Here is a 23,689-nt window from a genome sequence, read left to right as displayed (position 1 = left end):
AGAAAAGTCAACAGCCCCAACTTCCTTATTCTGCTGCCAAACTGGCCCTGATACCGAACGCCTGTTTATGTTGAGATTTGGTCACCAGGACTGATACGTTTCATCATATGGTGCTTCCTTATCGTTGTAGAGATACTAAATATTATGTAACAGTATTTCTCTTGCAGCTATAACATGTAAAAGAAATCTAAAGGGAAAGAATTTCTCTCCTTTTAATGTAACCAAGCCTTTTAATTCAATGCCTCTTGAAATGTACAACTTCCATTTAAAAATCACACTTGCCATGAATACATTAACTTTAGCACTGATTAATTAATTACATGCCACTTCAAAATACAATAACAGCCCTTCAACAAAGGCTTCTGTGCAGTCTTTGGGGGAGACAGTAAAGAAATACAATGAGGAAAGACCAGGGCTTCCCTTCAGCACCATTGTTGATGTTCCTGAGTTAGGCTCAGCTTGATAATCATCTGTATACTGTGGATCCCTGTTATGAGTTCTGCCTCCTTTTGTGTTACGAGAGGACATACGTTTTTCAGGGTCTGTGCTCCTTTTCCAAAACAAAGTTTCTTCTATATTCTGGAAGGATTGAAAATGGACTGCAAATTGTAAGTTGCCTTTTACAGCAGCTACGTGATTTGAAGAGTGGGCCTGGCTCACTTGTTCGCTTCATCTGTGATTTCTTCCTTGCAAATGAACATAGTGCTCTAACCGGATCAACAAGACTTGTTGCAAGGGCGTAAGGGACCAGATCAGGTTTGTGCAATCCTGAACTGATTCATGAGAATGATCACTTCTACAGTTTAGGTGACTACATCATTGCAACCTGCCCCCTTGTGGAAATATTCTTGGAAGGGTCTGAAGTCTATTATGCACTTTGCTGCAAGGTACTTAAGTGCATATTTGACTTCCAGAACTAACAAGATAAAGATACTGAACAGCCTGGGTTGAGAATATTTCCCTCTCTGTCTGAATGTTTAAAGCCTTCCTCCAGACCAAGGACTGCTTCAGGTAGTAGACTAATTCCAGCATTGGATCTCTGCTGAAAAAGAGAATCAGTATTGAGACTGAGCGGATTTCTCCTTGGCCTTCACTTCTAATTGACCTTCCAGTTCTTGGAAATAAAACTCCTTGGCATCAAACAGAATTGACACTGGCTTCTGCTCCTAAGAAAAATCTGATGCCATTTAAACGATCAATGGGTCTAATAGCACCACAAGCCTATTTAACAGAAACTCTTGTAGAAAAAACAGGAATAAGAATTAAAGAATTAACCCGATGGTTGATTTGAATCAGAAACAGGCAGACGGGAGAATCTTGGGGTGGCGTTCCTCCATGACTTGGCCGAAGCAATAGAGCCCCTTAGTTCCAACCTGGTTTGCAGATCTCCAATGTCCACATTGCATTCTGGTAATGGGCGGTGGGCTAGTGGGAGTCGTTGGTATTCTCCGCGTCACACAGCTCCATTTTCCTGTCTGGGTTTCTGTACAACAGTCCGAGGGGTATTGAGAGAGGGAGCGAGGGTGCACAAGAACCCTGCTAGCAGTGTCAGTCCCAGGCCGCCCCAAGCGCAGAACATGGACCAGCCATAGCCATGGCTGATGTCCTCTGGTAATCCATAAACGTACCGAGGGTAGCGAGACAGCTCAAAATTTATCCCAGCCACACACGTGCAAAGGGAAATGATGCAGCAAGTGCCTGAGGAGGAGGAGAGAGAAAGGATGTGTAACATCTTCCCTGCCAAAGGCAGAATCAGACATGTTTCTTTTTTCTTTTAGTCTTTCTTCAATCTTTTTCAATCTTCTTGTATTTTACCTTTATGTTGAAACCTCAATAAAGTTTATATAAAAAAGAATCAGGCATGTGAAGCTGCCAGCTTTTATCTCTGCCAGCGGGGTAAAAATACAGAAATGAAATACTTCCTTGTACAGACAGTTTCCTGATTTTTCCTCAGGCTCATTACTCTGATTCCTGCCCCTTCCTCGGCATGCAGCCGTCTCAACTGACCGAGTGCTTTTACAGCTGTTCTGGCCTCTTTGACCTTTACATTTTGAATACTTGTCTGCAAGGAGATCCACAGAATATAGTCCAAAAAGTCAAGATGGCGGTTGTGATGGTGCAGTGGAAGCTCACCCATTTTTTGTGTGTGTTGCACATGCAGTGGGCATAAAAAAAAAAAGCAGGTGGAGCCTCAATCACACTGTTGTGCCCACCATCTTGACTTTTCAGACCATATCCTGTGGACACCCTCCTTGTCTGAACTCTTCCATCAGCTGTCTTTCCTTTAAAGTTGCACTGCATGCTAATCTTGCCACACAAAGAGCTGCACTGCAATATACTGCAGTAAAAACACTGCAATGTTCAGATTGTAGAACAGTGTTTCTTAACCTTGGCCACATTAAGCTGTGTGGAATTCCCCAGCCAGGGAATTCTGGGAGTTGAACTCCACACAGCTTAAAGTGGCCAAGGTTGAGAAACACTGCTTTAGAGGATGGTTCCTGGGGTTACCCTAAAGCTTGCAAGGTGAGAGACTGAGCATATGACTACACTGTTTCCTTACATCTCTAGAAGTAGCAGCTTCATTAAAAGCCACCAACTTCTGTGCCATTTAGCAATCAAAATGTTAGAAATAAGGAAGGGAGGGACACAGTTTTTGTGGTGTCGTTCTCTTATCTTGGTAAATAGCCATCACTCCTGTATCTCCTCAGTAGATTTCTCATGAAAATACTAGCTAGTAGTAGCATCTGTTGCCATCAGTCCCATGTATTTTTGGTCATCTAAAACACCATTGTTGTTTAAGAAATATTCCTACACTTTGATGTTGTTTGTAAGGCCTGTAATGTGCTTTATACATAAACAATTTTGTTCCAACCTGAAGTGCATGTGATCCGTTTCTAATTTTGCTATAAACCAATCGACACAGGCGAATTATCTGGTGGTTTGATTGTTTTCTTTGTAATCATGGTGTCTTCCCTGCCAGGTAAGTTAGTAGAATACTGCACTGCTTCTTGGTTTCTCCTGAAAGGTTTAACCATCCGATCCCATCAATATGAAAACTGGTATAATGGATGGAAGGAAGAGTGTTCAGTTTACTTGCATCTGTTCTCTTCCTTTTGAGCTGTCAACTCTAACTGCCCCCCACTCCGTAGCTGTGCTTTTAACAACCCACAGATTGCACTGTTCATATTATAGTAGTGAATTAGTCACTAAACTAGTGACTATTGATAAGTATAAAATATAATTTTGATTTCTTTTCTTTTCTTAGTTTGTATTTTTAGTTTGTTTGGAGTTGTCTCTTTTCTAATTTTATTTTTTTAGATTAAAGATTATTTTGTTAATTATGTATGCATAAAATAAATAAATTAAATGGAGAAAAATTAAATTCTAAAAAAACCCTCAGATTAGCAACAATGAGCAAATCACAGAAGTCTTTCTAAAAGGGTTTGAAGTGTGAGTTAATACAAAGGAGAGGCAGTAAGAGCAGACTTTTTAACCAGTACTTAAATAAGTTAGTCTTACCTTCTGGCTATAATTCTGCAATATAATTTGTCTTCATGCTAGGGGAAGATTATTCATGTATTAATTCCTGCCTCTTTAACTGCAGCTTAAAGCACAGCCATAGGGGAGTGTTGAAAAGCTAACAGCCCTTACTGAAATGGAGACAGGAAACAAATTATTTCACAGAAGTAATCTGTTCAGTTGATGCAGAAAATTTGCAGCTGTGGTTTCACTGAAAAGTGGCCATTCAACACTTGCCTCTAGGCTTCCACAGAAAACCCCGTGCCCCCTAAGTCTTCCTGCAAACTATGACATAGCTCTGAAAGTTTGCTTTAGAGACAGGCAATGGGTGGGCTCCATATGTTGTTCCACTGCATCCTTCAAACTAGCTATGCTAGCAAGGGCTAGCAAGAGTCATGGTTCAGTGATATCTGCAGAGTTAAACAATGCCCATGCGTAATCTTTATGGGGAGGAAAACCGTGCATCTGGCAAAGAAGCCAGCAGCATTACTCTCTTCGAATCCCCGAATCAAACTTGTGCTGGATTTCTACAAATTTAACTGGCATGCCAAGTTTAGGTTACAGCCTATTAGCTGAACACCATTATTTTGTTCATTCATTCATCTGAAAACTCTCCAAGCATTTTGAAGTTGAGTGGATACAAATAATGGCATTCTCTGTTCAAAGTTCTTTTATCTATGAACTCAATTCCTCTGTTAAGGCATGGATTCGTTGCATATAATGCATAATACAAATGCCAGTATCACATTCAAAAGTATTTTGAACAAAAATAATAATTAAAAAACTCACCTCCCATAAGGAAGAGCAGTCCAGCTACATATTGCATGAGCTCATGCTGTTTACAGCAGCCCAGCATGCCAATGATCCATCCAAAGAGGATTATGGACACTGCCATTCCAATGAAGCCAGCTGTCATTCTCCGCAGGTCTGAGGGGAGGCGTTGTTGGTGCATGAAAGGAAGAAGAGGGAGAACACCCACAGAGAGTTAGTTGGGCAACTGTAGAGCAGCCTTTTCGAAGCTGGCACCCTCCAGCTGTATGTGGACTACAATTCCAGCTTGCTAGATCTGATAAGAGTTCTAAGTCCAGACCAATGTGGAAAAGACTGCTCTAGAGATCTGCAACATGGGTTCACTTTAGGGCAGGAGATTTGTGAATTTTGAGACCTCTATAAAGCAATTAAGAAAGCAAACCAAGCAAAGCCTTAGGACTTCCAACAAGTATAAAGTCTCTTTCATAACTGAATCTTGCCAACAGGAAGGGACTAGCTGTGTAAACCTGCTCCATTGAAAATATTCTGTTTGTTAGTTAGTGTTGTTCTGTTTTTCTGGGATCATCCATGACTCTACGGATAGGCAGTTTCCTTGAATGTACAAGCAATCGTGCTGCCTTGTAGCTCAGTGTAGCACAATGCAATACAGTGCAATCAGGCAGTGAATATGGGATCATCAGTGATTAGTTGCAGAGGGCATTACGTTATGATGTAATCCTGCCACAGTCTCAATCTGGTTGCCTCTTGACAAGGAGTTCAAGAAGGTAAACAGACCAGGCAAATGGGAGTGGAAAAAGAAATGGCTAATAAGTGATCAAGAGTGTAGCAGTGAAGGCATGGGGGAATTGCTAACTAAGGTCCTCCAGTCTTATGCTCTCCACATATACTGGATTTCAGCTACCATAATGGAGTTGCAGTCCAACACTGGGGGGCAACAGGTTGGAGCAACATCTACCTCTGAATTAAGGTAGATGATCTTTCCCCTCAAACTTGAGTTCTAAGTGATTTTCTGATCGTGCCTCCATTGCTTCCTTGGCAAAAATATAAAAATGGATTGCCTAGTCAGGGGTAGAGTTATATTTTTTTTTCATTTTTTTCATTTTTTTTTTGAGAGGCAAGTGTTGCAGCAGGTAAAGTTGTGCCAACCAAATGGACAGGGCCAGAATTCTGGTTTCTTTCCTTGGGAGAGGGAGAATTTCTCTTTTAACCATGTGCGTTAAGGCTATTTTAGAGCTTACTTAACCATTTCTATGGGCTTCCTACTGCAAAATAGCAGGAAACTGTGCAAGTGTAATCAAATTAGGCTCTAGGGCTGCAAAAATGTTTTGGAAGGGCTGCATGAGATCATGAGGGCCTCAGGTTGCCCTTCTTGGTATAAGGTATAAATTAACGCAAAGTGATGATCCCAGAGAAATAAGCTCTTGAACATTGTATAATGAGCGCTGTAGGGGTATATCTGGCTTAAAAGTCAGGAACACCTGAGCAAAAACATGCAAGGTTCTTCTTGCAGCTTGGAGGCCAGAGTGAAATATGGGCCATAACTCCCTCCAAACTGCTTTAACCCTGCTGGGGAAAGGTGACTGCAGAACAGGTAGATTTGCTTCATCTGGATAAGCAACTGATGGTGATGGTGTTTTCACTGCTTCCATTATATGGTTAAGAACTGTAATTCCCTAGAATCATCTTTTCAGGTTTTTGTCTTCTGGCCCTTCTGGATGCAAACATGCACATTTTCAGACATCTAAGAGTAACATATATTTATTTCAGTCCTCTTCAACTAAACTAATCGGAAATTCCAGGAAGAAATCTGGAAAGAAAGGTGGTAAATGGCTGATTTAGTTCCTTGCTTCTGAAAGAATCCAGACTATTCCAAGGCAAGCAACTTGTTCCATTTATATTCACTTTCTTCTTGCATTCAAATGCTAAATATGTAAGCAAAACAGCAGACCATTCTTGAGCAAACATGGAGCATACTTGCTTTTGACACACATGAAAAGCTAATATGCCTGTTAGAAGAATATACCTCTCCTTGATGTGCTAGCTTTCATATGTATCTTTCTCTACAGAAACAAAGCATACTCGCACACACACACACACACACCCTTCTCACCCCTATGGGTGGTATGTATCTTCCTCAACCTTGGGTCCTCTACCAGAGGCCTGGGAGTTTGAGGGTCCAGTGCAGTATCTTAGCTGTTCCTAGTGTTGCACTCTTCTGGACAGAGACCTTTGATGCTGTTCCTGGGATCTGCTGGAGCCACTCTCCCAGCTTAGGAGTCACAGCCCCGAGTGCCCCTACCACCACTGGGATCACTTTGGCCTTCACTTTCCACATCCTCTCTAGTTCCTCTTTCAGGCCCTGGTACTTCTCCAGCTTCTCATACTCCTTCTTCCTGATGTTGCTATCACTTGGCACCACTACATCTATCACCACTGCTGTTTTCTGGTCCTTGTCTACTACCATGATGTCTGTTTGATTGGCCATTACCTGCCTGTCCCTCTGGATTTGGAAGTCCCACAAGATCTTAGCTCTGTTATCTCCATGACCTTCTGTGGAATCTCCCATCTGGACTTGGGGGGCGGGGTCTAGCCCATACACTGTGCAGATGTTCCCGTAAACAATGCCAGCTACTTGGTTGTGCCATTCAGTGTATGCTGTTCCTGCCTGCATCTTACACCCTGCCACTATGTGTTGGACTGTCTCTGAGGCACAGTCTGCACCTTGGGTCTGTCTAGTGTGGTAGACCCCTGCTTCTGTGGACCTGCTGCTTAGTGCCTGTTCTTGTGCTGCTATGATCAGTGCCTAAATACTGTCTCTTAGTCCAGCCCTTTCCAGCCACTGGTAGGATTTCCCAGTGTCAGCCAGCTCAGCTATCTGTCAATGGTACATCCCATGCAGGATCTTATCTTGCCATGGCACTTCCTCTGCTTGATCTTCCTCCCATGTCTGCTGCTGTCTCAGGCATTCTCTCAGGAGCTCATCTTTGGGTGCCATCTTACTGATGTACTCCTGGATGCTCTGGATATTGTTCAGGACAGTGGCTTTGACACTCACCAGACCGAGAGATATATATCTCTTGAGATATATATCACAAGACAAGATATATATATATAGAGGGAGAGGGAGAGGGAGAAGGAGAAGGAGAGAGGAAGTCCTAGGAGGGACCTGAGGATCATTCTCGCAAATAGCCAGTTGGTTCTGATAAATTTAATACTCCCATCAAGTCCCCCAATGGGAGGAGATGGGCGGGGACAAATCAAACAAACAAACAAATAAAGCACATACAAGGATGTGCTTGGGACACTTACGGAGGGCATGCCATTCATCCTGGCGGATGGTATTAGTAACATTAATAGGCAGGTTGCGTGGCAGGGAAGATGAAGTGTAGTGATATTTCACAGCTGTGCAACGTTGAATGACTCCTGCAAAAGACAAATGCAGTGTGCAGTTGGGGATTCTATAGCTGAACAAAGGCATTGGTAATGCTGTTTTCCCCTTACTGCCTATAAATCACATTAAACCGCTTCTGTAACTGAGAAATTGAATTACTAATCAAGAAGTTACTGATTAGACTCATCCCCATGCTGAACCATTATTTGTTTTAATTTTAGTTTCTTAAATTAGTTGTAATGTCCAGTTTCATTACTTATTATCAAGCCACAGTGATTCAGCAGTATATAATACAGAACCAAACAAACCGCATTATTGTTACATTATCTGAACTCAGTCAGTAAGTATTTTTAGTATTCAGGGGTGTTCTATACACACGAAGCTGCTGTTGCTATTATGCCGCTATATCACATAAAGAGGAACTACTGATATGCAATTGGCTAGTCTGTTGGTTGTGGGTACATTGATAACAATAAAGAGGATGTCTGCTACAGAAGAAAAGAGCAGAAATTTAAAGAAGCATTTGAATTAATATTGTGATTTCACTCTCGGGCACTCTTGAATGGAGGTGAATTGTCTACTGTGTGACTCAAGACATTTTTCTATTAAATCTGCCCACAAATGGCCTTTTAAAAGTTATTTTGCTCTAGATAATCATTAGAAAGCCAAACCACAGAACTGGCAATGCATGATTCTATTACTAATCACATAATTTCAATACATTATGCCACCCAGCTTTCCCCTTAGCTCAATCTTCACTGGCTTTGGTAAGTCAAAGAGGATTCAAGCATCAAAAATTCTGGCACTTATGAATTAATTCCTTAAATTCGTCTTCCCAGCATTGTTTCTGATTGATTTACCATCGTTTGCTTCAGTTACAACACAAGAAAAGATTATGTTTACTGGTCTGCTGCTAGGGCTGCGCAAAGACCTCTGACCTGCTTCAAAACTCAGATCCAGAAACAATCTGACCCTTGGTTTCAACCTGGAATCACGTGCTCCAACTCTTACCTGGTTCCAAAGCATGATTCTTATGTGAATCATGAGATGTCAGATCTAATGTAGCCTTTGCAAACTTGGAAAAATATATGTTTAATGAACATTAAACAAATGGTATTACTTTTTCTCAGTTGTTAGAGAGTGATGAAAATCAATAAAAAGCATAATTGCATTGCTCCTACATTTCTCTTTGTTTAAATGTGTAAAAATTAATCTTTGCTGGCTTTTTATAAAGGGAAATTGTGATAGAAAATAGATGTATTATATGTGAATAAGTGGCCTTTCCAAATATGATTGAATTCCTGGTGGTGGTGGTGAAGTATTTGTATTAAATGTACTTCAGCAGTACTTATCAGAATGGTAGCAAGACTGTAACCCAGACCCCTTTCCATGCACACATAATGCAGCCCCATCACAAGAGTCATAAGCCTCAATTTCATCAGGCTGGAATCCAAATCACAGAATCCTAAAGTTGGAAAAGGCCTTTGTACTGTTGAGTCTTTCAGTGCAGGGATCCAAATTAAAGCATCGGGATAGCTAGCTGTCTAGCCTCTGCTTGGGAAAAGAAAATGACATGTTGTCAGTTTCTGAAATCACCCAGTTGTTCACACTGGGGCTCCTTCTACCATGCTGTTCCTCCCTGTTTGGGTTATTTTCCTGTAGCTAACTTAAAGAAGACTCCTACATGGCTTCTTGAATATTTTTATAGTGTTCAGTCAGTGGTAACAAAGGTACTTTTCTACTGATACTTGATTTCTTTTAAAATGCTACTTCAGCAGCATCCAGTGTCATCTTCAACTAGGCCAAAATGATGACACATGCATGCTGACATCATCACACAAGGGCCACTTGCATTTTTGCATCCCACTATCTGACTTATGTGTTTAAGTCATAGCATTTGTGTGATGATGCCATATACTTCATTTATCTCGCTCATCCCCCGAGGGATGCCCATCTGCTATTTAACTAATGTCTTTAATTTCTTCATTTTGTGGAGTCCTTGCTGCTCTCTGAACTTGGTTGTTTGCTTGCAGATGTTTCATTACCCAACTAGGTAACATCATCAGTGCTAGTTTCTTCATTTTAGTTACCTTTCTGAAACTTCTTTGCAATTCTGGTGGTCTGAATTTCAAATAGTAACTAAACATGACATTGTGCTTGTGTATAAGAGAGAGATTAGTCTGGCTCCTACTGTTGTTAGGAACAATGTCCTACTTTGTCCCTTCCCCATCTGTGCAGAAAGAAGTAATAGCACTTTTGACAGCCTGTCTCTCTATCTTTCAAATTACAAGTTCTGAATAAAAGCAGAAACACATTCTGTGTTTCAAAGGAAAACAACTCACTGCTCTGGTGCTCTTTTTGATTGGCTTCAACTAAGTCAGGATACAGGACCTCAACGCAGAAATCTACCGTATACCCTTCCTTCTCTCCATGTTTGGTCCTGAATTGCAGTCTTCGTGTTGAGTTTTTCAAGTCAGAAATGCAACAGAGTCATTTGCCATCAGATGTGGCACACTTAGGACATCACCTCATGCTGAGGACCCTTTTTCCTTTAAAGCCATGGTTTCCTATTTGTGATACAAGGACCACTGGTGCTCTGGTGGTCCCTGGTGCAAATGTCAAAATAAAAATAAGTTGTCAAAAATTATCAATATCTTGTGAGATTGTTTTCTTATTCAAAACTTGAAGAGATTTTAGGTGGACACACCAATATCTCATGAGGTTTGGCAACTTGGCATAGTTTCTGCCATTTTGCTTTTAAAAAATAAGTATTTCTTTTATTATTTAATTGGGGACAATCTGCAGATGCTACTGGGGATATCACCTACTGTATGTTATCTGCAATGTTGACTCTTGGGGTATATGGTAGGCCTTAAATCTTCCAGTGTTGACGCAGTGATCTCTATAAAAGAAAAGCTGGGAATCACTGCCTTATGAATTAAATTCTGGATCCGTAACTTTAGCAGAGAGGCTGATGCTGAAATGAGACGGAGCAGTAACACATATGAGATGGCTCTGTCCTGTGGTTTCTCAATGCTGGGAAAGATCATTACCCATAGGAACCTGGGGCTAAAAATAAATATAACGTTCCCAGAACACTGAGAGGATACTTCACAATTGCATAGTACCTTATCTTATCACAACAAGACATGGATTAATCAATGCTCTCCACCAAACCTATCATTTTATAGTATCAGGAAAGCAAACCCAGCCCACTCAACATAAAACTATCCTTGCTCAATGTGTATTATACATTATAAATATCATATGCCTGTCAACTTCTTTGATAGGCTGATACCCACATTGATGTCTAGCTTAGTGTGAAGGGATGTCACTTATGGCATTCTCTTAAACTGCACACTTGGGGAATGTGGAAATGTTACTGATTCTGACCCAGACTCTTCGTCCCTTGGTCATTTGTCTTACCTTAGCTTGTCTTTTAACATTAAGTCTGTGTTTATGGAATTGATATCAGTCAGAGAAATGTGACCTCTTTGACCCAAGAGCCACAGTGTTTGAGTGGCAAGTGGCAGGGCAGAGTGTGTCTCTAAGTAAGAGAGAGAGAGAGACTAAAACTGATTAATTTTAAAATTTAAATGCAATTAAATTTAATATTCTTCCCATATATTTAATGATTTTCCCCTCCTGTCCTGTTTTAATTGATTCATTCATTTGCTGGGACTTCTATGCTACACCAATCCAACAGGACTGTTAAAAAGTATAAATTGGTCGTTACTACCAGAGGGTTCTGGGGGTTTCACCCAAGGAACCATCTTCAGTTCTGGGGCTTCAGATCGTGGTCCCTTGATGGCAACCAAAATTCAATAGCAGTGATTATTAATTTAAAAATTAACTCTTTTGAGTTGTAACGTAAGAGTGAAGTTTGCCAACAGTGTGCCATTTTTTTTAAAAGGTGCCTCAGCCAGCAGAAGTGGGCTTATTTTATGTCATTCAGGAAGCTGCTTCCCTTATGCCTACTGTGAGCAATGTATTGTGGTCAGTGCTGTGTCTTAAAAGATCAGGCAGGGAAACTATAAAGAAGCAAAAGCCCAGAGGTGAGACAAAAATCGTGAGGTCAGGAGCCTACTCTACTGGATATGGACATGGGTCCATACACTCTCCCCCTGCTGAAAAGCCATAGTGACAAAAGTGATGTGAAGTTGTATTGGGAGGAGTGATTCTGAAGGCATGCCAACCTCGTAGGCTGGCAGCCTCCAAAATCTATTACACAAAATGGAAGTCACAATCCAAAACAGAGGTGAGCTTAAGATGCTGGATTTAATGGGCTTATACACACCTAATGTTATATCAGATTTTGGCTTTATTATCCAATATATGCATTAGCTTTGGGAGAGTCACAAGGGAGAGATGGAATTTAGAAAGCAACCAACAGAATTGGTTTTAAATTCCTTGGGCATCATTGGTGGAAACAGAAAGCCTTTAGATGGGAGGGGGGCCTATCAGCGAGAAGGAAATATTATGCAGGAAAATACCAATTAATAAAATGAAATAAATGAATTGCCTCTCAGTGGATAAAATCAGCATGGAAACTTAATAAAGACAGAAGATGCATCTGTGTGAGGATTAAATGCAGGAGAGCAGCTGATTGTTTTATAATGGATTCTGGATTCTGGAAACTGGATGCTGCAGCTTTACTTTTGCTACAAAGGTAGGAACAGGAGATTCTCAACTTTGCTTAGCACTGCAGGGCTTAACAAAGGCGATGTTTGACAGGTCCCTTTCCCAAAGCTGACAACTGAAAAGTATGCAGAGGGGAACAGGAAAGGGGAAACAGAGGCAGGAATAACTTGCAGAAATACCTGTAAAATAGTCTTGTATTTGTTTCCAAACCTTCAGGAAGAGGTGAATTTTGAAAATGGATTCTAGGGATGCATTTGGGGGTGGCCGTTCCAAATTTAAAGGGAAGCAAGGGAGAGACCAGGAGTTTAAGCCTTAGGCACCGAGCCAGCTGGGTGTCCCTGGGCCAGTCCCTCTCTCTCAGCCTGAGGAAGAAGGAGGCAAGGGCAAACCACTTCTGAAATCATGCCAAGAAAGCTGCAGGGACTTGTCTAGGCAGTCGCCAGGAATCAAGACTGACTGGAAGGTAGAATGAATGAATGAATGAATGAATGAAAGAAAGAAAGAAAGAAAGAAAGAATATATGACTTCTTTACAACTATGATCAAAGTTTTCTGGAACTGGAACTCTTTTCAAACAATCATCTTTGGACAAGCTTACCAAACTGGAGCATGCAGGAGGTTCTGTGGCAGAATGTAATCATACCTTGTCCTGCTCTTTCGCTGATGCCATGTTAGAAGCACTTTGCCCCACCTATTTCAATGTAATCGGACAGAGTGTCCTACACCAATCCCAGATAGAATGACACTCCCTCCAGCATCTGTCCCAGCACACCACAATTTCCTCTTCCACTCCAGCAGAACAGCTCTAGTGGCAGAGTGTTCCACAGGCAGCCCAAGGACATGAGTTACTCTGCCAGTAAAGCAGTAGGTAATGCTCAATCACAGGATTTTTCATGCTGCCTTCAACCAGCAATATGTTTGCACTCTAATCTGTTAAGAGTTATTCCTAAAATATCTCAAACAGTTTTCTTCCACTTTTCTTCAGATTTTAATGTGTATCACATAGTTTATTGTTCAAAAGCAATTTTTATGGAAATTTAAAAAAAAGTTCTGGAAGTGGATGAAAAAGGCTAAAAAAAGTGCCACCATCAGAGTGAACAATTAAAAAAAACAAAACAAGAAATTGATGTGGAATGAAATTGAAGGGAAGAAATGCTAGGAGTATTTTGGATATTTGTATGGGAATTTCGAACAATTGAAATAAATGTTATCAATGTCAGTGCCCAAGAAAAAAAATGGATGAAGCAAAGTCTTAAATGTTGGGAGAATGTTGAAAAATGGTAAAGTTGTAGGAGCAGAAGGTATAACAGGAAAAATGTTCAGTATGGAAGTGGTGAGCTTATAGAGTTCAACTTCTTTAATGTCTATGCAGGAAGGCTGCACGCGTGCCGGACAATTAGAAGAATGTGGTTATTGACCCACAATAACAAAGCAAAAAGTAGCAAAAGTGAATGCAAAAACTACAGAGGAATCAATTTGTTAACTGTGCCTTGGAACGTTTTTGGTAGAATTCTAACTGGAGGGGTATAAAATGTAATAACAAGGAAAATTTGGGAAATGCAATATGGCTTTATGCAAGACTTTATGGTTTTTGGCAGACCCAAGTTTTACTCTTCAGAAGCTCATTGAGTAGTCTATGTATGAAAATGTATTTTTCATTAGTATGGAGTAGAAGGGTGGTTTCTGAATGTGATAAGAATCATGTATGATGGAAGTAAAGTATATATGGGAATAAATGGAATGCTTAGTAAATGGTTCAACACTGAATAGGGAGTAAGACAAGAATATGTGATGTCCCCTTGATTGCTTCATGCATTTATGAATAAAGGTGTAAGAAATGCTTGTGGTGATGGTAAGAGGTATTGGTTGGAGACATGAACCTATGTGTACTTTTGTATGCAGATAATGCTGTGCTGTTGGTTGAGAACTCAATTTTTTTCAGTGAATCTTAGACAGATTGTATAATGCAACAAGAAATAGAGACTTAAAAACTAATGTAACAATGATGAACGTAGCTGTGTTGCACAGAAAAGGTGGAGAGAACCATTGCAAGTTATACACAACTGGTGAAAAATACTAACAGTGATGAACTTGTGTATCTGCGGAAGGTTGGAAGGAAGGAGGAGACTGAGAAAATTGTGGTTGGATGGAATCGGTGAGATCCTGAAAAAGAAAGAGATGAGAGGTTTAAAGAACAACAGGCCATGAATGAATCTGTGCATAGATGCAGCTGAAGCAAGGATAGTTGCCAAGATAAAAAGGTATGGAGAGGTATAAGAGTGTGATGTTGCTATAAACTAGATTTAGCTATGTTTCCTTTTCTTATCTCAGCTCTTTAATTTATTTGGCTTACTATTTCTTATTCCCTTTCTACACTTTGCATAGCATTGCTTATTCCAGAAACCAGCAGCGTAATAGATATGCGTATCTGTATGTGCCCTGTCTATAATTGTTGTTTAAACTAATTTTTCCTGTTGTTATTATTTGAAATTAGTTTTTAACTACTACACATAGTAATGCTGAAGAGCAGGATATATTTTTAAGAAGTAGAAGAATTATTCCGCATCATCATCTGTAAGCTACAGATGCCACAATTTCCTGAAATGTAAGGAAATCAGGTGAAATTTCTGATATGGTTCATATCGGAATTACACGTATTTCTGTTTATTGCAACCAATCCATTATTTTTGCAATTTCCACGACTGTTTCAGCTGAAGGATATCCTTTGGGAAAACTATGTGATTCAGTGATTACCATACAGAAGCTCAACATTCTCAGCCTTTGGCTCCTGCGTCAATGATATAGAAAAAATGAAGATAACTGTTATCTCATTTGAGTAGCACAAGGCAATAGCTGCTTTTTATAAAAGCTGTTGGGTGCATGTCAAGATTATAGGGATGGGGAAGAATTCTGTTCATTTTTTTTTCAGTAAGATCAGAAGCAAAAACATTGAAATTCAAAAATTAAAAGAAGGATGGAAGCAGACTGGCAGACACATCCATTGCTATTTAACAATCAGAAATACATTTTTAGTACAAATGCCAGACAGTACATCAAAAATATTTTGCTTAAGTCTCTACTACTTATTCCCCTGGAAAAGGCCTACAGCTGCATCTGGATTTAAGATTCAATAATGGCACCCATAATCAGGATTGCTTCTTATAGCTAGGCCATGGTCATATGCACGCCAAGGACCCCTTCGGTGGTCCCTGAAAGTGGGCAGGGCATTCATTTATTTAATTACTTATGTGATTTATATAGCCACCCAAGTTGCAATTGTGACTCTTGGCCCCTAAAATAGAAATAAAAACAAAAAGCAAAAAATAACCCACAAAAGTAAAAACAATAAAAGGCATAGGACCACAGATAGAGTACAACAAAGGCCAAACCACAATCATATCCATAATCCTAAACCATTGCAAAACCATGGCATTCTTTCATAGAAAGTATGTCCACCCAATCGGATTTCATGAGATAAGTAATCAGATAGGTGGTAGCCCAGCCTGTGCCATGAAGGATTTCAAAGGCAGTAACCAGTGCTTGAATTGCATGCAGAAGCCTACTGGGAGCCACTACAGTTGACAAAGTGGTGGGTATACCACACGGCTATACCACAGTGAGTACATGACTACATGGGGTGCTTCATTCTGGACCAGCTGTAGCTTCTCAATAGTATTTAAGGGCAGCCTTATGTAGCGGTATTACAACAGTCCAAATGAGAGGTGACCAAGGCATGAGTTACCCTAAGTAGAATCTCCTGAACCAGGAAAGGGTGGAATTTGTGCACACGGTGGATTGGTGCACAGAATGGATTTGCTCTTCAAGCAAGAGAACAGAATCTAAGAGGATCCCCAAATTGCCTACCAATGCCTACCAGCACTCTGGGGGAGTGCTATCCCATCCAACACTGAAGTTGTAAGATCCCCAGGTCTAGGGGGTTCTTATGTGGTCTCTCCCTGTCCATCAATCCTGTGGGATTTCTTGGTTTTCCTTGGAATATTGGAAGATGAAACAACAGAAGAGATTCCTAGAGCATTATTAGAGAATGACAAATAGTAAATCCAACTGAGCATGTGTGAGAGCCCACATTACAATTACACTGAGGCAATAAAAGCAGCAAAACAGTTATTTTTCCACTCTTATTGTCCATGGATAGCTGGCTAGTGGCCCTGTTTAAAATGACCTGTTCCCTGTCACAGAGTTGCTGTGAGGAATACTCTAGGCATCTGGTAGATAAAATTACTCGCATCCACTCTGAGTTAGATTCCAACTGGACACGTCATGTTTAACTGGCCAAGTTGTGGTCATTGTCATGTTAACTGGGAGGTATTTGATCCTATGACTCCTGAGAAAGTGGACTAGGTGCTTGAGGCTGTTAATCCAGGCATTTGTTTAATTAGATCCCCAACTTTCTGGTTGGTTAAGGCCTCTGGGGACATGATGCATAGTTGGATCTATGCAGTGTTAAATTCATCTTTGAGAGAGGGGGTGGTTGTGCTTTCCTTGAAGGAGCTGGTGAGGCACCCCTCCTCAAGAAGCCATTGATGGATCCAGTGTTCTGAAAATTTTCATCCAGTCTCCAATCTTCCTTTTTTTAATAAGGTTGTTGAGAAGATAGTCACACTACAGCTTCTGGGAGCTCTTGAACAAATGGATTATCTAGACCCATTCAACTCAAGTTTCATACCAGGGCATAGTATAGAACAGTATTTCTCAACCTCAGCAACTTTAAGACAGATGGACTTCAACTCCTGGAATTCCCCTCCCGGCATACTGGCTGGGGAATTCTGTGAGTTGAAGTCCACCGTCTTAAAGTTGCTGAGGTTGAGAAATATTGGTATAGAGATCATACTTACCAATAACCTTTGGTGAACCCATCCTGGTTCTCTTTGACCTCTCAGTAGTTTTCAGTATCATTGATCATGGTATCCTCCTCGGCCAGCTATGGAGTTTGGAAATGGGAAGCACAGTATTGTGGTGGTTCTCCTCCTTTCTTTGTGGCTGGTTACAGTCATGTTGACAGATTGGGAGAGATCTAGCCCAAAGATCCTGGTTTGGGGGGAGGCTTGGGGCTCCACACTCATTACTCCTGTTTAACATCTATATGATCCTGAGGAATAAATAAGACAGGGTCCTTGGGGCTTTGAGCCTTGCCACCTGCATTTTAGCCTCATATCCCTCCTGGTTGTTTAAAGCCTCCTGGGAGACAACATGTCATTGGGTCCAAGTGGTGGTGAATGCCTCCTTGTGGGAATGGACGGTGCTGCCTGCTTTGAAGGAAGCTGTAGTTCTCTCTCTCCTCAAGAAGCCATCACTGAATCAACAATTCTGGACAATTTTCATCCAGTTTCCAACCTTCCTTTTTTAGGGAGGCTGTTGCAAAGTTGGAAAGCTTACTATTACAAAGGGCCCTGGAGGAAATGGATTATCTGGACACCTTTCAGTCTGGGATCAGGCCAGAGTATAGTACCAAGATAATATAGTCATGCTTGTGGATGACCTCTGGTGGGGGATAGTGTCTCTGTTCTGGCCATTTTGATTTCTCAGTGGCTTTCAATGCCATTGGCCATAGTATCCTTCTGAATTGGCTCAGGGAGCTGGGAGTGGGGTCCATGTTCTTCAGTAGTTCTCTTCCTTCCTCTGAGGTTGGTTTCAGTCAGTGTTGATGGGGGAAAGAAGTCTAGTCCTAGGCCTCTGATCTGTGAGGTACCTCAAGGCTCAGCTCTGTCTCCACTCCTATGTAACATCTACTGTACATGAAGCTGCTGGGTGAGATCATGCAACAGCACAGGAGTAAGTATTGTCAGTATGTTGATAATACTTCATTATACATCTCTTCGCTAGGCTGCCCAAGTGATGTCCTCTCCCAATGCCTGGAGGCTGTGAGAGTCTAGATGGGAGGAACAGGCTTCATCTCAACCCTAGCCAGACTGAATGGCTGTGGGTTTTAGGGTCCCCTGGATCTGGAGAGAGTCCATGATTAAATCTGAATGGGATTGTACTCTCCCAGCCTGCACTGGCACACAGTCTAGGAGTCCTCCTGAACTCATGGCTCCTGCTTGAGGAGCAGGTGGCAGCAATGGCAAAGAGAATTTGCACAAATCCATCTTGTGTGCCACTTGTGTGTATTCCAGGATCAGGAGGCTGACCTCATGTCACTAGCCTTAGTCATGTTTTGCTGGATTGTTGCTATCCACTCTATATGGGGCTGCCTTGAAGAATATTCAGAAGCAGCAAGTGGTCTAGAATGCGTAAGCATAAGCAGTTTTGGGTACACTATGGTATGAGGATGTACCACCACTGTTTTGTGAGCTGCACTGATTTCCAGTAGGTTTTTGGGTGCAATCCAAGATGCTGGTTATCACCTATAAAGCCATACATGGCACAAGGCTGGGATACATGAGGGATTGTCTGTGTCTAGCAGTTTCTTCTGTCCCGCCAGAACCACCAGGGTGGGCATGCTCCAAGACTTTTCTGTAGAACAGCATCATCTTATGGGACCTAGGAAGCTTGCTTTCTTGTTGCCATGCCTGCCCTGTGGAACAGCTGCACCCTGAAGTTCCATGGCCCTGACCCTGTTGCTTCTTTGGAAGGCCTAAAAATTTGGTTCTTTGGTTCTTCCCTCAGGCTGTAAGGTGAGGATGTCAGTGGAGTCCAGTTTGTGTTTTTTGCTTTGGCTGATGGAAGAATCTTTTCTTTTTAACCTGGCAATTTTTACTGATTATATATGTGCTGTATGTATGTATGTATAGTATGTATGCATGGGGGGGGATGTTTTTATGCTTGTTGGCTACCCAAGTTATTAACATGAGAGGGGCATATAAATAAACAAACACATTAAAAAATAATCCACAGTGACTTGGTCTTGCTAGTGGGCTAAGCTGAAGCCTATTCTTCCCCATCCAGACCTCCACAGTCTCCAGACACTGGGAAAAGACCTTTATGGCACCATTTGGTTGACCTGGGTAGAGATGTATAATTGAATATCATCAGCATATTGACCATATTCAACCTATGCTGATGGATCATGTCACTCAGTGGCTTCAGGTAGATGTTAACCAAGAGCAGAGAGAGCTTGGAGCCCTGAGGGATCCTGTAAAGTACAAGTCTAGGGTGAGATCTCTCCCCCTGTTAACACCAACTGGATCCAGCCCCAGAGGAAAGAGGAGAATGACTGCCACACCATGCCCCCCACTCCCAACTCCCAAGGTTGGTCTACAATTGATGCTATGGAGGGGCTAACATTTTTGGACTCTTTTTTTTTCATTTTGGGAAGCTTGTATTTTCAAAAGTTTAGGGATGAAGGCTTGAGGCACCAACTACATCCCAAAAACCTCTCCACTCTTCCCCAGTTTGGGTTATTTTCCCATTGTGAGGGTGGGGGGATTACTGAGCAAAGTGGTGGCCATAAGGCTCTGCAAAGGTTTATGGATCATGTAGCCCCTTAAAACTTTCCCAACCCCTGAGAAGCACAGAATATGGATATTAAAAATTCACCCCACCTGGGTTAGTGATGTCACAGTGTCATCAGCCATACCCCTGGCACATTAAATAGGGCTGTGGAGCCTTTCCTAGAACTAAAATGAACTAGATTATGCAATAAAAGCCATATAACACAGCAACTACTTAGGGCCTGGATCTGATGCTTTAATGTTCAACACCAAAAAGGCAGGTAGAATTCCTTGAATAACCTCATCCCATAAATACAGTGTTCACCTTGCAGAAAGGATATCCTCATCTGGTCAGGCAAATTAATCTACAAACTGTCACACTCCTATATGCATAAGGCATAGGCTAACTAGCCTGCTACGTATAGATCACCCCGGCATCTACCTTAACCAACTATATTGGACAAAGTGGCCAACACCTACACAGAGGAATAAATGGACAGAAATCTGACATTGGACATGCCAGGATTTTTAAAAAATGAGAGAAATAGTCTGAGGTTGACCTCAAAGTAGTAATTTTTTAGGAAAAAGAGTTACAGAGACTTATTTTATTGTAAAACACCTGAGCTAGAATTAATCAAAATGAATTAAACAAAGGGACCTCTCTAATGCCAGGATGTCTGTGTGCCACACTCAGCAATTGTTTTCTGAATGGTCCCTATCAATAGGCAATTATCATTTTCTGCAACTCCTGTATTTCACTTTCCTCTGACTCCACCGTTTAGTTTCACTCTCCCCTCCAAGCCACACCAGCATGGCCCAGGGTTGTATTCTATGCATCTGATAAGGTGGACTGAATTCCACAATGCTTATGCAGTAATAAATGCATTAGTTTTATATGATGAAAGAAGACTCTGTGTTTTTGATGTAATAGAAGGGTAATGTTTCCAGGTGTACACCGAATCAGAAAAGGACTCCTAATTCTAAGCAGATGGAAGACCTTTGGTAAGGGAAGAATGTGTTCACATGAAAAATCAAATGTAAAAAATCAGATCAGCTGATCATACATACATTCAGCACCAGCGTTGCTTCCCAACATACTGCAATCACAGAAAACCTTGCCAATCTTATCCACAATCAGTTGGTTCATATGAAGTCATGAGAATTTGTACAGAGGACCACTGTAATTGTTTTTATGCTCAAGGCAACTCCATGGTTGGTTAGGGGTGTGCATGCACATAGCAACACAAAATCCTACAGAAGCTGAACACTAGAGATCCGGAGCTAAGGAAGTAGCCCCATTTTAGGAATCATATACTTGTGAAAAGTCAGTTCGGCGGTCAGCTCTTTTTGAGGCTTCTAGCCACCATGTGATGAAAGGAAAGGCTTCAAGACCTCGGAAACCTGGTATTTCGTGGATAAGCAGCAGGAGGAGGGACCAGGAGGTTACCCTCCAAAGAAAGGGCTGGGAATCGCTCTCAAACCACAAACGAGCTCAACAGCTAAGCTGAAGAGCGACACTTGGAGGCATCTCCCTCAGCGGTTCAGCATCCTGGACAGCGACACTCCCGGGGCGCCTTAAAGGGTAGCTCGAAGGGAAACGCGCCCAAACCCCGCTCCCGTAACGCAGCCTAGCCTAACCTTCCCACTGCACGGGGCGCGTCCGCTCGCTCGCTCGCTCGCTCCGCACCTTTCCGGATGAGCTCCTCGCTCTCGGGTTCGAAGCCCGCGCGGTGACAGCGCCGCCACAAGCCGGAGACGGTGGAGTTGAAGCGGCGGCCGCACTGCGATTCCAGGGCAGCTGCGGCAACCGGGAGCGGAGCCGATGGCGGAGTCTGGCCGGCCACCAGGGCCCGCGGCGGCCGGGCGCGGAGGGGAAGGTGCGGACTGGGCGCTGACATGGAACCCGGCGGGTCGTTGCTGTTGGCGTTGCGCTTGTGGCCGAAGCCCCGGCAGCGCTCCCGGTGCCGCCGCGCGTCGGTCTCATACCAGGAGTCGGTGCCGATGGCCACGGTCAGCAGGGCCAGGGCGGCGGCGGCCAGCAGCAGCCCCGAGCAGCTCAGCGCCTGAGCCGCGGCCGCCATCTTCCCCGCGCCGCCGCCGCCGCCGCCGAGTCGCGCCGCCCGCCACTGCTGCTCCCCCTGCAGCCCGGCCGGGGGGCCACAGCGCCTGCCAGCCAGCCAGCCAGCCACCGGACCTGTTCCTCCCCGCCCGCCCCTGCAGGCTCTCGTGGCTTTCTCGCCCCCGACTGAAATTATGGGACGGGACGGGACGGGATGGGACGGGACCAGCGCCAGGCTGCTTTTGCGCAAGACTGGCACAGCTGGAGGAGAGAAAGAGAAATCCCCCCTCGCCTTCCCTCCCACCCAAAAAGCAGCTTTCGGATCCAGGATATTTCAATCTGGGGGCGCGTTCCTGATAAATAAAGCTCCGAATAGCTTTTATTCTATTTTTTAAATGTCTATTTAAAGGCATTATCACTGTTAGGATTCAGTCCTAGGCGTACATTACTCAAATTGGAATGGGGTGTGTGTGCGTGCCTCCATGGTGTGAGTGGGCACATCATCACTCCCGCTACAAGCTGCTGACTTTGACCGCTAAGAATCTGGGATGTTTTGAATGGGAAAATACTCTAAGCGTGGAAGGGGGCTAAAAAAACAATGGCTTCTTTCGCCTCATTTCACTGTATGTAAAGAACACCAAGGCCTGCTTCACACAGCCTTGCCCCTCAGCCTGTTCAGCACCACCAGGCTGGTACCCCAAGTGCTGTGCTCTGTCCTCCCACATACGTGGCAGCCCTCCCTTCAGCTGGCTAACAAGAGTGCAAAAGATAGCAGCCCACAGTAATCCAACCCCCGCCGCCCGTTCCTCCCTCTCCATTTATTTTTCATGGGGGAGGAAGAATGGGCCCTTTGGGGGGGAAGCAGAAAAGCTGTCCTTCAGAGCAGCTGGGGAGTTGCGGGGGTGGGGGGAGGAGAGAGCAAAGCAGATGTTCGCATCAATAGGGACTTCCCTCAACTCCAGCGGAAATGGTTGAATGGACATATGTCAGGCAGCTGTATCAGTCCCAGGCTCCCTCAGTTGGGTCTGCGTCTGCTGCTCCATCAACAATTTTCTGGCTGGGTCATTGGAGACCTTGGAGCTCTGGTGGGTTGGCGTCCAGTCCTGGCTGAATCGCTTGTACCATTTGCGTTGCTTCAGAGACTGGGTGGATAACTCTGAAAAGCTGCTCCATCATCCTTGGATTGAGCAAAGCAGAGAAGCGGGAACTTTGGACCTCAAAATGCCACCATAAGTTATTATAGGTAATAGGAAGAGGACACTGTTAGAGCATTCCCCCAACAGTGTAAAAGCAAATACGTCGTTTCGTGGACCCAAGGCTGGAAATTAGGGATACTTAAAGTTATCAGTGCTTTTTACTCTGCATAATGCAGCGATGGGCAACCTTTGGCCCTTGAACTGCACATACCCTGGAGCCTCGCACTGTCTTGTATCCGAAATTGAGCTGCAGCACTGAGTTTTGGAAGTGTGCCAAAGTGCTGCTAAATAGGTGCTTTCAGCAGTCAAAATAATGCTGTTTCTGCTTTTAATGGCAGCAAAAATACAGCAATTTGCTCCTGATTGTCGGGGGTGGGACTAGGGAATGAAAGCCTCATTGCTTCCTCTTTCCTCTCAGGGAAAAGGGCTCAAAATGGAGCAAGAAATCAGTGATTGTGAGTCATAGTAAAATATGCTCTCCAGAGCAGGAAGAAGTGTATGTGTGAGAAAAGAGGAGCATGATATGTGCATGCTTGTGTATGTGGCTACATGTGTATATCCATATGAGCACATATGCAGGTGAGCACATATGCAGCCCCCAAGATCTAGGTACCTGGATTCATCCTCCCAGATGGTTGACCATTTTGGTTATCCCACCGAGGAGGAGGAGGAGGAGGAGATGATATTATAAGGGGTTATAAAAATATATGTGGTATGGCAAA

The 23,689-nt window shown here is 42.9% G+C and overlaps 1 protein-coding gene across 1 annotated transcript; it reads right to left on the bottom strand.

The window, feature by feature from the left end:
- Positions 1–207: 207 nt before the first annotated feature.
- LOC134487747 (transmembrane protein 178B-like) lies at positions 208–21,800 on the bottom strand. The gene is made up of 4 exons (XM_063289761.1): positions 21,400–21,800; positions 7,600–7,713; positions 4,309–4,446; positions 208–1,698 (listed from the first exon to the last, which is right to left on the bottom strand). Exons 1-4 carry the CDS (start codon positions 21,791–21,793, stop codon positions 1,454–1,456), a joined length of 891 nt encoding a protein of 296 aa, XP_063145831.1. The 5' UTR covers positions 21,794–21,800; the 3' UTR covers positions 208–1,453.
- Between the last annotated feature and the right edge of the window lie 1,889 nt (positions 21,801–23,689).

The sequence above is a fragment of the Candoia aspera genome, chromosome 1 (genome assembly GCF_035149785.1).
Source record: "Candoia aspera isolate rCanAsp1 chromosome 1, rCanAsp1.hap2, whole genome shotgun sequence".
Taxonomy (NCBI): Eukaryota; Metazoa; Chordata; class Lepidosauria; order Squamata; family Boidae; genus Candoia; species Candoia aspera.
This window is presented reverse-complemented; position numbering and strand designations above follow the sequence as displayed.